The sequence below is a fragment of the Psammomys obesus genome, unplaced genomic scaffold (genome assembly GCF_907164565.1).
Source record: "Psammomys obesus unplaced genomic scaffold, mPsaObe1.curated_primary_1811, whole genome shotgun sequence".
Taxonomy (NCBI): Eukaryota; Metazoa; Chordata; class Mammalia; order Rodentia; family Muridae; genus Psammomys; species Psammomys obesus.
This window is the reverse complement of record NW_026592510.1, coordinates 15,617,092-15,630,307: the sequence shown is the minus strand read 5'-3', so window position 1 is coordinate 15,630,307 and position 13,216 is coordinate 15,617,092. Positions and strand designations below refer to the sequence as shown.

At 41.9% G+C, this 13,216-nt stretch overlaps 1 protein-coding gene across 1 annotated transcript in view; it reads right to left on the bottom strand.

Moving 5' to 3' along the window:
• Gda (guanine deaminase) overlaps positions 1-13,216 on the bottom strand; it is an 86,449-nt gene that overhangs the window by 31,112 nt on the left and 42,121 nt on the right. Inside the window, exons 2-5 of the mRNA XM_055613828.1 lie at positions 12,916-13,004; positions 7,343-7,514; positions 4,133-4,220; positions 2,080-2,185 (exon numbers count right to left, since the gene is read on the bottom strand). Of these exons, the coding sequence (XP_055469803.1) occupies positions 2,080-2,185; positions 4,133-4,220; positions 7,343-7,514; positions 12,916-13,004 (455 nt within the window). The remainder of the gene's footprint in view (positions 1-2,079; positions 2,186-4,132; positions 4,221-7,342; positions 7,515-12,915; positions 13,005-13,216) is intronic.

The window sequence follows — 13,216 nt, the reverse complement described above, 5'->3', positions numbered from 1 at the left end:
TACCAAAATGTCTGTCACTCATCTATAAATGTAACAGTTTCTGTAACACCTGTGTGTTTTCTGTGCCTCCTCACACCATTATTCTTGAGCATGTGTAACAAATGCTCACACATGCCGCTCTTTTTCACACTAAGCATGACATGAGACCCATGCCACACTGAAAGGAACTCTACATTTGAAGTCACATAGATTCACTCTATTAAACCCTGGCTCTGACACTTTAATCTACATGAATAACATAGTTTAGATGGATGTCCCCCAAAGGTTCATGTGCCAAAACTTGGCCTCCAGGTTGGTGCTGTTTGGAAACAGGGTAACTTAGGAAGTGAGGTTTGCTGGGATATCTTTTTTTTTTTTACATTCTTTTTTTTATTTTATTTTATTTTTTTCTTATCAGTTACATTTTATTAACTCTGTATCCCAGCCGTGTCCCTATCCCTCATTCCCTCCCAGTCCCTCCCTCCCCCCCTCCCTCATCTCCACCGTGCCCCTTTCCAAGTCCACTGATAGGGGGGACCTCCTCCCCATTCATCCAATCCTGTTTTATCAGGTATCTTCAGGACTGGCTGCAAAGCTGTCCTCTGTGGCCTAATAGGACTGCTCCTCCCTTGGGGGGTGGGGAGGCCAAAGAGCCAGTCATTGAGTTCCTGTTAGAAATTGGTTTCACTATGGGAAACCAATTGGTTACTGAGCTACCACAGGCTACATCTGAGCAGAGGTTCTAGGTTACATTCATACATGGTCCTTGGTTGCATGTCAGTCTCAGAAAAGACCCTGTGCCCAGATATCTTTGGTCCTTGTGGAGCTCCTATCCTTTCCTCATCAGACTAACTCCCCTTCTTTCTTATGATTCCCTGTACTCTGCCAAAAGTTTGGTCATGAGTCTTTGCTTTGAAAACACTGCTAGTTGGAGTCTTTCAAATGCGCTCAGTAGACTCCTGTCATATGTTCAATGCACATCCCATCTGTCTTTCTAAACAAGGATTGATAATCTTACCCCATGTCCGCTCTCTTGATTATCTTTTTTAGGTGTATAGATTTCATTATGTTTATTATATCTTATAGGTCTATATAAGTAAGTATATACCGTGTTTGTCTTTCTCCTTCTGGGATATTTCACTCAGGATGATCTTTTCTAGATCCCACCATTTGCCTGCAAATTTCATGATTTCCTCCTTTTTGATTGCTGAGTAGTATTCCATTGTGTAAAAATACCACAATTTCTGTACCCATTCCTCCGTTTATGGACATCTGGGTTGTTTCCAGGTTCTGGCTATTACAAATAATGCTGCTATAAACATGGTTGAGCAAATATCCCTTTTGTGTACTTGAGCAAATTTTGGGTATATACCTAGCAGTGGTATAGCTGAGTCTTGAGGAAGCACTATTCCTAATTGTCTTAGAAAGCGCCAGATAGATTTCCAGAGTGGTTGTATCAGTTTACATTCCCACCAGCAGTGGAGGAGGGTTCCCCTTTCTCCACAACCTCTCCTTGCTGGGATATCTATAGGTCATTGGGCATGTGCCTCTTTGAGGCATTTTGGAATTCTAGCCAGTCCTCTCTCTCTGGCTATCCTTCCTGACTCCTAGGATACATCAGTATACCCTAACATCCACTCCTTCGCTAAAGGCATGTGACTCTATATCATATACTGAAACCTCTAGAACAATAACCCCAAAGACACCTCTTCTCTTTATAAAGTAATTATCTCTGGCATTACATCAGAATAACGGGAAATAGTCTACTGGCTGTGGGCAAGTCAGTCAGGCTATGTCAGGCTCAGTTTTCTTATTATAAAAGCAAATAAGCCAAAAACAACAACAATGACCCAGAAACCTTGTGGAACTTTCTGTGACGGTCAAGAATGGTGTGCAGGGGGAAAGCTCTGTGAGCCACTGACCACCAGCACATGCTTATAGGAATTACAACAACCAGAATAGCCTGCCACAGTGCTCAGATCCCAGCTGGGTCATAATGGTGCCTGCTTTTCTCCCTCCATTTCAAACTCCATCAGAGAAGCAGAGGACTCATCCAAAATACAGAACAAACACTCCCCCGAACCTCCCTCCCCACACTACCTCTCTGTCTCCTTGACTGATTCCTCAGTGGTCTCCTTGTATTCAGGAACTGTGTCATTCAAGTCCATGCATACTTTGCCCACAAATGCTCGCTGCCCAAATTTATCTGTGAAGCATACAAAGAAAGAGACTGAAGATATGTTTCTTTTCCAATGTGTGTGATTATTTTTTGAGGATTCAAGAAACATTTTTAAATTAAAATTATTCTGAAAAGCAAGAATGTTTAGAATCATCTCTTTTCACATTGCGACAATAACAAAGCCACTAAATTTGATTAGTGATAAACGTTCTTCCAACTAGTCCTCAACCCATTCCCAGACTTCCAGGAAATAATTGATATTTTATACTCCTTATTTTGATTCTATAGTTTGTCTATAGTTCTACTAATGTCATAACTATCTTGACACTCATCTTCCCTCATGGGCCAAAAGGGAATAGCCTCAGATCTAGAAAATACATTCATATTCCTCGACATACCAACTTTTTTCTCCCATCCACCCCCCATTCATTTCTCTCCCATCTGATACTCTCCTGCCATCAGTAGATTGTGTTCCTCCGAATGCATGTTGAGTCCCTTTTCTAGATGAAACACAGCGTGTGAAATGTTAAAAGCTCAGATGCTGGGCTATTGACTTGCATTTGAGTTCTCTTCCCAGTGATTACTCCAAGATGGTAGCTTTTATCTGAGATCTGGACTCTGGTACCCGAGGATCCTCTGTGTTGTGCAGGATGGTAAGAAATACACAAAGAATGATGCAGGAGGGGCTCATGGTCCTCAGATGCTCAGTTACTCTCTCCCTTACTGCAGTAACATAGAGATATCGTTATCATCGACCAAATTCCTACCAGCTGCTGGCAATGAAGAATGTCTATCAGATGGAACGCTTATTTCAGTTGAGATACAGAGGTAGGGTTGTTTTACAATGTCTCCTTGCTGTCTACAAAGACTTTCTGCCACTCTCTCCCTGGGAGTTATTTTAATACGTAGTTATCAGATTAATTCCTTAACACACCACGATCATCATTTCACTCTACTGGCCTGAAACCTTCTTCTGAGTCTCTGATGCATGTCCCAGACCCTCTGTGGTCTAAACCTGCTCATCCTTCTCTCCCTCCTGACCTCATGAATCTCTCCCTTTCTCTGAACCATGCTATTTCCTGTCTCCATCATCAACATGCTTGCCCCCACAGCTCTGTCCATCTCACTTACTCATTTTAGTCTCTCCCTGTTTTGTCTTCCATGCAGTTAAAGGCCACTTCCATAGAGTCTTCCCAGGCTCTTTGGAAGAGTCTTTGCCTCTTCTGAAAACTTGCATTATTGTTTTCAGTGTCAGAAATTCGGCCCTTGGTATGAACTATCCTGGAAGGCAACAGCATGGTAAACACATCACCAGCCAACAGTGCTTATCAAGCGCCTGCTATAGGCCAGGCACTGTGCTGGGTATGTGTGGAATCATCAACCTAAATCCAGTTTCCCTTCTTCCCAGCTCTGAGGACATGTGAATATTCAATCTGTGCCTCGAGGGCACCAATAGATATCAGACAGCTACTTAGGGTTACGTATTTTGTACAATGTTTGGTACCTATAACAGAATCACAGTTGTTATTGGGATTATTAATCAGTTTCAAGTACCCTTTCTGCACCTTTCATGACAAAAATTATCTCCTATTTCACTGTGTTCCTGACATCTAGCAAAATGCCCTGAATCTAGCTAACCACCAAGACCTAGCTGTTGATTACAATATAACAAACTGTTGCCACAGCTACCCTGATAAATGCACCCTAAAAAGCCCCAAATCAAAATATAAAATTCAGACCTTTAACCATCATCCTGGAAATCAGAATCCATGTAGAAATAATCAAATCATTTACACAATAAAAATCCACTCCAGGGTTGAGGACATTCACACTCCGTTACTTGCCAGAAGTGCAAAGCACAGATGCTCAAATTCTAGATCCAAAGATACAGCTTCCCACTGAGGAAGCTATTACCAGGCATGCTCTGGTTATCTTTGCTCAGTGTGCCCATAAACCCTGCTTTCAGCTGCTCACCTGTAATTTCCGCAAGGAGCAGGGATGAGTCAGTGTGAATTGTTCCAAAGTAGCAAGCCGTGGTTGTGCCATTCTTGAGTGTTCTCCGCTAAAAATAAACCACAAAAATCCTGAATCGCATGTGCTCAAAAGTCACATGGCACATGCAGATGAAATTAGAAGTCTGGTTTTTAATTTTAAAATGTGTTTATTTAAAGGTATGCCATCTTGATGTGGAAGAGGCCTAAGTAAATGGCAAAAGTATTTATATCTTCAAAGTGTGAGCTTAAGGAAAGGTTAGTGATTTTGATTTCCTAGATTCACATGATTGTGTGTGTTTCAGAGGTCGTAAAATGAGATGCCAATTAACTCCTTGTTCTTTGGGTCATTCAAGGATATTTGAATTTTGTTGATTTGCGAGTATACATGTGGGATATTTCAGTGTATGACAAAGTAAAATTATTGAGCCAGACTTCTGCTTCAACTTGGCAGGACAATGACTATTACGCCTCTTTTTTCCTTAGCAAATTTTCACTTGCTCTAAGTGAATAATAAGTGAGAGCAATATGGATTAACTCCCAAGAAAGACACAAGATGAGACAACAGCAGAGGTAAACACAGAGAAGAACCTGGAAATCTTGGGAAGAGGGTGGACAGATGGGGAGCTAGCAAGAAACTGTCTGGAGTCTGTGAGGTCACTTTCTCCCTACGGAAGCCACCCAACCATTCCTAGCCTGTTCTGTGTGGGGAGTCCCTCTCTGTAGAAACTGGTAAGTGTGGAAAGGGCACAAATCTCCCCTTCCCCCCAAAAAAAAACAAGATGAAGAAAGGGCTTAAGTAGAGATCTAGTTGATGTCCAGCATCTAGGGCATCACTTCCTCAGAACACCAAGGATGTCCCTCCCACCTCTCCTGAAGAATCCTTTCCTGTAGAAAATGAATGGCTACAAGATATGTTCTCTCAGTGACACTGGGGCCTGTGTGCTCCCTACAAAGTTCAGCCTGTAATAAGGTTTATCGGTCGGTCAGTGCTAAGATGGGTTTGAGGAAAGCCCTCCAGCCTGGGTTCTCATGAAGAAAAGCTTGAATTGGATGAGAAGCTGCAGTTTCAAACTGGACTAGAAAATTAAACTAAAAACACTAGAAAATTCAAAAATCTATGCAAAGAACAGTCAAGTGACAAGACAGGGAGGACACAAGAAGGAAGAGGTGGGGGGAGGGGAAGGGATGGAAGAATGCCAACTCTTTTAAGCAGAGGTCAACACCACCCTAATCTCTCTGTCAGCATGTGTTGACCTGCTCAAAACCAGAACTGAAAGTCATGTCTGGCAAATAAATACTTGCCAAGGATAGACCAGTTTAGAACCCACTGATTTTAGATTTATCTATTTATTATGTACACAGTGTTCTGCCTGCATGTGTGCCTGCATGCCAGAAGAGGGCACCAGATCTCATTACAGGTGATTATGAGCCACCATGTGGTTGCTGGGAATTGAACTCAGGATCTATGGAAGAGTAGTCAGTGCTCCTAACCTCTGAGCCATTTCTCCAGCCCGAATCCACTGACTTTGAACACCTACATTTCTAATAAAGAAATGGATCTCACCTGAGGGATATATAGTCTTTGCTTACTATCTCAAGTATGAAGATCTGATGTAGTGGGATTTTTCCCTTCTCTCTCTCTTTCTTTCTATCTATCTATCTATCTATCTATCTATCTATCTATCTATCTATTTTCTCTCTCCTGTCACCAATAATTTTTGCAAATATATTTTGACAGCAATAATATCTATCCACATTAAACAATGTCAAAATCTTTTTTTAACTTCAGTATAAAGAATAGATGTGCCTCTATCTCCCAAAAAATGTGGCTCTCAAAATCACACACACAGTGTGAATTTCATTTCCAATTTCCCTGTCTATATCATGTACTAGAAACATAGAGCCTAATTTATGGCAGACTCTACCAAGAGTGTGTGTTGACTTTGGGGTTCTATTTCTCCATTCCCCCTTTTTTCCTTTGCTGTGATTTGATGACTCATTTTCTTTTGCTTCATGCTGTGCAATTTTAAGCAATTTCAAACCCTTTTTAGAACAATGTGAAGTATAAATACGTTTTGAGGATAAAGATTTAGTGTGGGTAACGCAGTTCATTAGCACCATGTGCTAACCAATTCATAGCCAGCTTTCAGCCTGAAAACTTTTTCTAGTGTCATGTGGATGTGGCCTAAAATGTAAGCCCCACAATTATAATTAAGCAAGACAACTGAATGAATGCAATCGCTCGCTTCTATCCCTTGAGGCTGGAACGATACCAGACAAGGAGCTGGCAGGAAGGCCAGGCCAGTCCGTGCAGATAGTGTGGGGCCAGTATCGTAGAACAACCAGTAGGTCAAAGAAGAATCCAGGAGCACAGTCCGGAGCATTCACCGAGGGAGGCAGAGCCGGGAGAAAAGCGTTTGCAGTCTCCCCTCTTTACTGCGGATGGTGTTTCAGTTTCTGACTGTGCTCTTGCCCTGGAGTTGGTCTTTAGGAAAGAGGAGAAGGAGAGGCACTGTCCAGGCCATCAGCATGCAGTGGACACACACTGCAGCCAGGGCTCAGGGACTGCAGTGGCTCCGGTGTTTCTACGGATGCCATCAGTGCTCACATCATATTCCCACCTGTTCTGCAATGGGGGACCCATCCTCCCTCCTCGCAAACCCACCAAAACAATGTGGTAGCCTCCCCAAAGTAATATGAACTTTATTTTCCCTTGAACATTGATAAAAATAAAGAGACAAATGCAGCTCTTACCATGTTCTAGGCACTATTTTAAGGGACCCCACAAATATTAACCTGGTGAATTATCATAACAATCCCAGGAAGTAGGTACTATTGTTATCTCTGAGTTTCACAGATGGGGACGGTGAGTCACAGAACCTTCCAAAGGTCACACAGATATTCCATATGGTCCTCAGAACAGCATTGTGGATTGGCTGCAGCAAGAGAACACACTCAGAAGACAAGAAGAAGAGAATGCTGTAGAATCCATCAGGCCGAGACGAGGGTCGTTAGACTCAAATTGTCTCCTTGCCACTGAGAGGGTGTAACGCTCAGTGGATAATGAAAAGAATTAAAAACGTTGCACTCTGTGCCAAACTTAGCTTCCTCTACCTGAAGTCTGGTCCTAGAAGGGAATGTTTGCCTAGATGATCAGGCATTGCACAGCAACTACACACAGGATACTCACCACAACTCTAGTGTAGACTTCTTCAGCCAGATCGGTGCTCTGGAACCTTTGCTCTGTAGGAAATGTGTATTTGTTCAGCCACTCCAAAAGTGGCAGGTCTATGTTGCTTCCAGCAAAGGCATACTGAGGGGCGTGGATGTGTGTGTCGACGAGGCCTGGCATGAAGAACTCACTGAGAAGTAAAGAGAAAAGAAAATCATTCCAAACCGTCTTTAGACAAGGGGTTCATTTATCCTGGCCATTTACAACTATGAGTTTTCTTATTTTTTAAGAGATCAGAAAACAAGAATCGAGTTCTGCTAAGAGAGAGAGAGTGAGCACCCAAGTTGCAATGTGTGCGGTTCTAATCAGAGAGGGTGGAGGAAAGGAAAACAAAGATGTGCACAGAAGCTGCTGTAGCAGAAGAAAAGAGAAGAGCCATGGCCCCATTCAATGACTCTGTTTTCACAGGTGGACAGAGGGCAGAGGCTGGGATGGGGTCTTCAAGCTTCAAGAACTGGGCTGAGGGACAGGCACACATGTCACAGAGGAGGGCAAAGGCAAGAGATAGCGACCTAAGGCTCACTGGCCCTCTTCTTTAAAAGACTGCAAAAAATCCTGTCCTCCATGTGTTCAAAGGCTGCCCTTTCAGCAGAAGCATCAAGAACATGCCTGAGCTGGTTTGAGATCCTTGAGCTTTGTCAGGAAATTACTGAAATGAGCCGATGGTCTGAAGGTGAAATGACGAGGAGGCTGTGATGCTGTGAACACCAGCCATGCTTCCATTCTTTCTCTTTCCTTTTTGAGACATGATGTTGATGTGTAGCCCAGGCTGGCAATGAACTCGAGTGTCTCCTGCTTCCAGCTTCTGAGTGCTGAGGTGATAGCCATGCCCCGCTACACTCAGGTTACCATTTGTACTTCTCATTAGCTGAGTCTGACGATGCCACCCAGTCACATTTCTAGTTATTCTTATAGATATTCTGGACAGATATTTAAAAGTTTTCAGGAGCATTATCCACAGAAGGGAGTCAGGCCAATGCTAGCAGACATGTAAAAGCTCATCTAAAGAGCTAATTCAGTTCCATTGGGTATTCACTGTATCAGCTCATCCAAATGCAAAATATATTAACAGGTGATATATATTCTGCTACTTTTACCTAGAGCAACTGGGAAATCACCCAAGGAAGTTAAGCTTGACACTCAGTACCATAAGGAGAAAACCCTTAGCCAGGAAATAATATGTATCCATACATCCAGATATAAGATGCTGCCGTGAGTAGTTTTAAAATTCTCTATTTTCAAAAGACAACTAGAAATGTTAATGTGGCTGTGGCTATGGCAGCTAACACTGAATGCATGTATGTACTAGAGCTAGACACAGCTGAATATTGTGTCCCTTGCTGTAGGCGGCTTGCTATAACAGATTTATATACATACACACATATACGTATATATTTGTATGTACATACATACATTCTAGGTCAGACTGCCTGAGTGAGGACCCAGCAGCGGGATATGTGTCATTTGATCTGGTCTCGCTGTGCCTCACTTTCACCTTACGAAAAATAACGGAAGCTAGCAAAACATCTATGCTGATATCACAAATCTAGTATTGATTTTTTAAAAATTATTTATTTATATAGATGTTCTGCTAACTTTATATTTTGTGGACTACTGTGCTGTAAGCAATGAGTGGCTGAAACAAGTGTCTCCAAGTACTAACTCACATTCATTGGTCACCGTTTAAATCAATCATGATGTGTACCTCGGTTACATAGCCATTGTCTTTTGGTTATAGAATATATTGACTGTAAACCAGACTTCCATATTTTAAAAAGATGTTAACTGTGATAGAGCTGAAAGGGCATTTAAAATGTGTCTACATGGCTACTAGATAGTTCCCTATAAAATGAAATATAGATTATATATATTCAAGGGTATTTCTTGATGTATACATGCACATACACACATTTCATAAAAAAGAGAGAGAAAAAATAAGGAAAGCATTATGACCATAGAGTTGTTGGGAGGGCTGAGTTATTGTGTGCAGGAGTGGTGCCTAGCAAATGAAAGTATCAGTAAATGCTGGTGGTGGAAATGTAATGTTCTCAACACATGGAGCAAGCGAGTGGCATCCTCATTTGTACATCAATAAATGCAAGCTCAGGAAATGTCCTTAGCTTGAAAAAGCTGAGCATTGGCTTGTGAGCTTTGAAGGGGAGTCTTGACCTTGACAGCTCCCCGGTAGGCTCAACATTCTTGTTCACTATAACGTATATGACAAAGAACAGTGACAACTCATGACAAAGAAGGGAGTCTACAATGTGAAATGTGTCAGTCCCTGTCCTCTCTGGGTGCCTCTGCCTTTGGGGCTCTTACTCTCTCTAGCATCACAAAATGAAACAGCTTTTGAGTTAGTGTGCAGTTGGGTGGGTACTCATCAGTCATGTTTAGGAACTCAGTTAAGATTTATAGGGGGTTGTCTGCAGAGAAATAAGACACCTTCTTGTCTTCAGAGACTTTATGATAGCTCAAGATATTAGAGAAGTGCGTGTGTCAGGGAGGGAAGGGGGAAAGAGAGAGATCTTGTCACACAGAGGCTCTTAGTGAATAATTTCACTAAGAGTCTACTCAAGATAAATAAAGCATAAATTTATAAAACAGATTTTGCAAGAATGTTTGCAGTAGTTTTGTTCATATTGTAGCCCCAAACAGGAAACGATATAAATAACTGTCATGGAAAATATGGATAAACCAACTGTGGCCCAATGGAGTACTATTCAACAGAAAAATAAAAAAGCAAAAAATTACTCTTCCAATATGAATCACTTCCAAAACATAACATTGAGGGGTCAAAGGGATCGCTGAATGGACAGAGTATTTCCTGGGCAAGCGTAAGAACCAGAGCTCAAATTCCTAATAGTCACCCACACACAGGAGGGCATGGCGGCTCACCTTCAATCCCAGGACAGGGTGGGGGCAGTGACAAAGGGCCCCAGAACAAGCTAGCTGAGTAGATTAGCTGAGGTGGTAAAGTTCTGGATTTCAAGAAAGAGACCCTGCCTCAACAACTGAGGTAAAGGATGGATGAAGAAGATACTGTGTCAAATTCTGTCTTCTACATGCATGTGCACAGGCATATATCCCTGTACATACAAACACGATGAAAAAATACACAAGCTAAAACACTCTTGTAATCTTCTGTGCAAAAAGCTTCTGAATAAAGATCATGTGACGAGAACAGAAAAGCAAGTAATAAATACGAGAGGAAGAATTTAATATTTTATCAGTACCTGGAAGCAAAGGAAATGATTCAGAAAGACAAAGTTTTGAGGATATTGAGGGTGAACACACGACATGCCAAGGATCCGCTTGGAGAGTCAGGTGTGCAGGACCACATGTCAGCCCAAGCCACATGTCAAAGTATGATGCGGTAGACCGTTTCACGTTTCTGCAACAAACTACCTAAGTGTGGATACTTCACTTTGAAAAGAGGCTCACACTTCTGAAAACCACATCTAGTCCCTAGCTTGTGACCTCTAGCTGTCCAAGAAGTTACTGATGATGTGGGACAAGTGGTCAAACAATAGTTAAAGATAGGATTCAAGGTTGGAAAGCTTTTCTACAAACTGCTAACGCCAGAAATTTCTGTAGAAATAAACAAACAAAGCTAACTTTTGAGCAGCAGCATCCACTTAAGGACAGAGGAAGAAAAGAAGGCAATAATTGACATTGGCAGAACTGTTGTCAAGAAACCAGGACACAGAGCTATCAGTGAGAGTAACAGAGGCAGGGGAGTGACCAGTGACAAAAACCTGAAGGCAAAGGATATGGAGACTATAGGACCTCTAATGCAATGATCCCATGGTGTTCAACTTCAAAGAAGTTCACCCACTGAGTCTCACTGATTTAGTTCTGTCCAACATGGTGAGGGCTGATGAGCTCCACATGGGGGTCATAGAGAAAGAACTGGGCATATTTCATAGCAAAAGTCAGGATGGGAAGAGTACATGAGAGTTCATTGTTTTTTAATGCAAACCTGTATGTGCTTATCAGGAACAATAACTCAGGAGCAAGAGAGGTGCTTGAAGGTGCTTGAGTCTTCAAGAGCAGAAGTAGAACAGGAAGGACTGACTGTGGCCAGAGTGTGGCTTTTACCCAATACAGGAAGCGCTGGAACATGACCCCAGCAAATCCACACACTCAATCATGAGTATAGTGTGTGTTGAGATAAAGATGCGTGTAGGATGTGAGAGATGCCCTCGGAACAAAGTCCTTCAGTGCACTACTTCACTTTGCCGAGAGAAGCTGCAGTTCAAGGATGGTTACAGACTCACAACTTGTCAACACCGCAGTCAAGGTTAGAAGTTTGTTCACCCTTCATAAAATGAGCTAGGTGGTAGCTATCAAGAGCCAACTTGAGGTGGAGCAGAGAGGCGGTCCACAGGCAGCACCAGAAGGAGCTCTCCTTTTCTCTCAGCTTCCTGCTTCCCATGTTATTTATGCTCAGCATAATTCCCTTAGAAATCATACTTCCCTTAGTGGAAGCCTAGCCTTATAAAATACAGAAAAAGAACAATATATGACCCCATATACAGTAACCAGAACACCTACCCACCTTTTATATATTTTTTTTATTTTTATCTAACTTTACTTTTGCACTGCTGGAAATTAAACCCAAGGACTTACATAATATTATTACATGTATAATAAGCATATGTTATATTACTAATATATATATCCACAGTTCCATTCCCCTGAACCCCACCCACAGCTTCTCATTTCCTTTTTGAGGGGAGGTTTCAATATGGAACCCGGACTAGCCTTGAAATTGCAGTTCTCCTGGCTCAGCCTCCGTGTGATGGGATTACAGGCATATGGTGGCATTCCCCCACCCTGCCATTCTAAACAAGTGGCAAACAGGGAAAGAAGCCGTACAATCAGAACAGTTGGCAGAGGGCCCCAGTCTATTTGCATACCATCATTAGTTCAATGGACTTCCAGCCACATTACCCTCAAGTCACTTTCCAAGTTTTAAACGCATTTGCAGAATAAAAAATGGTGGTGCCACTCTTTATTTGGTTTAAAAATACAGCCTTCTGAAATCAGATAAAATATTTGAGCTGAAGACAAGTGTTCTCATTTGTATCAAACAAATCAACCAAGCTATGGAGACATTGAGCCTTGCACAAGGAGTGTGTTTTATACAGATAGTAAAGCCCATAAAAAATTCAACTCAAACACATTTTGAACACAGGTCTTCCCTAAAAATGCTGTTGGAGTGAGTAGCTCCTCAAACTGGTCCTTAATAGTTTTCCTGTTTTTTCCCTCCTATCCCCTGTCCCCCATGTTTATATGGAACTAAAAACTTGTTAAGATTCAGCCCTGCACACAAGACACTCAACAGATGTTTGCTGAAGAAATAAAGGAACCATGCCAGCCTCTGGTCCTCAAAGCTTCTGTCCTTCACTGGGCCTTCCACTTGCCCATCTTCCCTACTAATGGTCAACTGGTTATTTAGAAAGCCCTTCCTCTCCTTTGAACCTTGATACTGGCTTCCAGCAAAGGGGAAGGTGTTAGCAGAGACTTACTGGTGGCTCAGCTCTCTGATCTCACATGGTTTGAAGCACCATTCTTTGGCCAGTTTTTCTTGCTGAGATGATTCTTCTAGAAACACTATCTTTAAGAGAAAGAAAGAAAAAAAAATCAGATATTAATAAATCATAGCCACCTGTGGACACTAAACATACAAATGTTTTCAAAAGAGAGTGATGCTTAGCTAATTTTAAAAGATATTTGGTATCAAATGGGATTGATTTTGGAGGTAAAAATAGGACAATAGTTTGTATCTGGTTATCCTTAGAAGTAAATCGCGTGCAGCTTCTCTTTTGC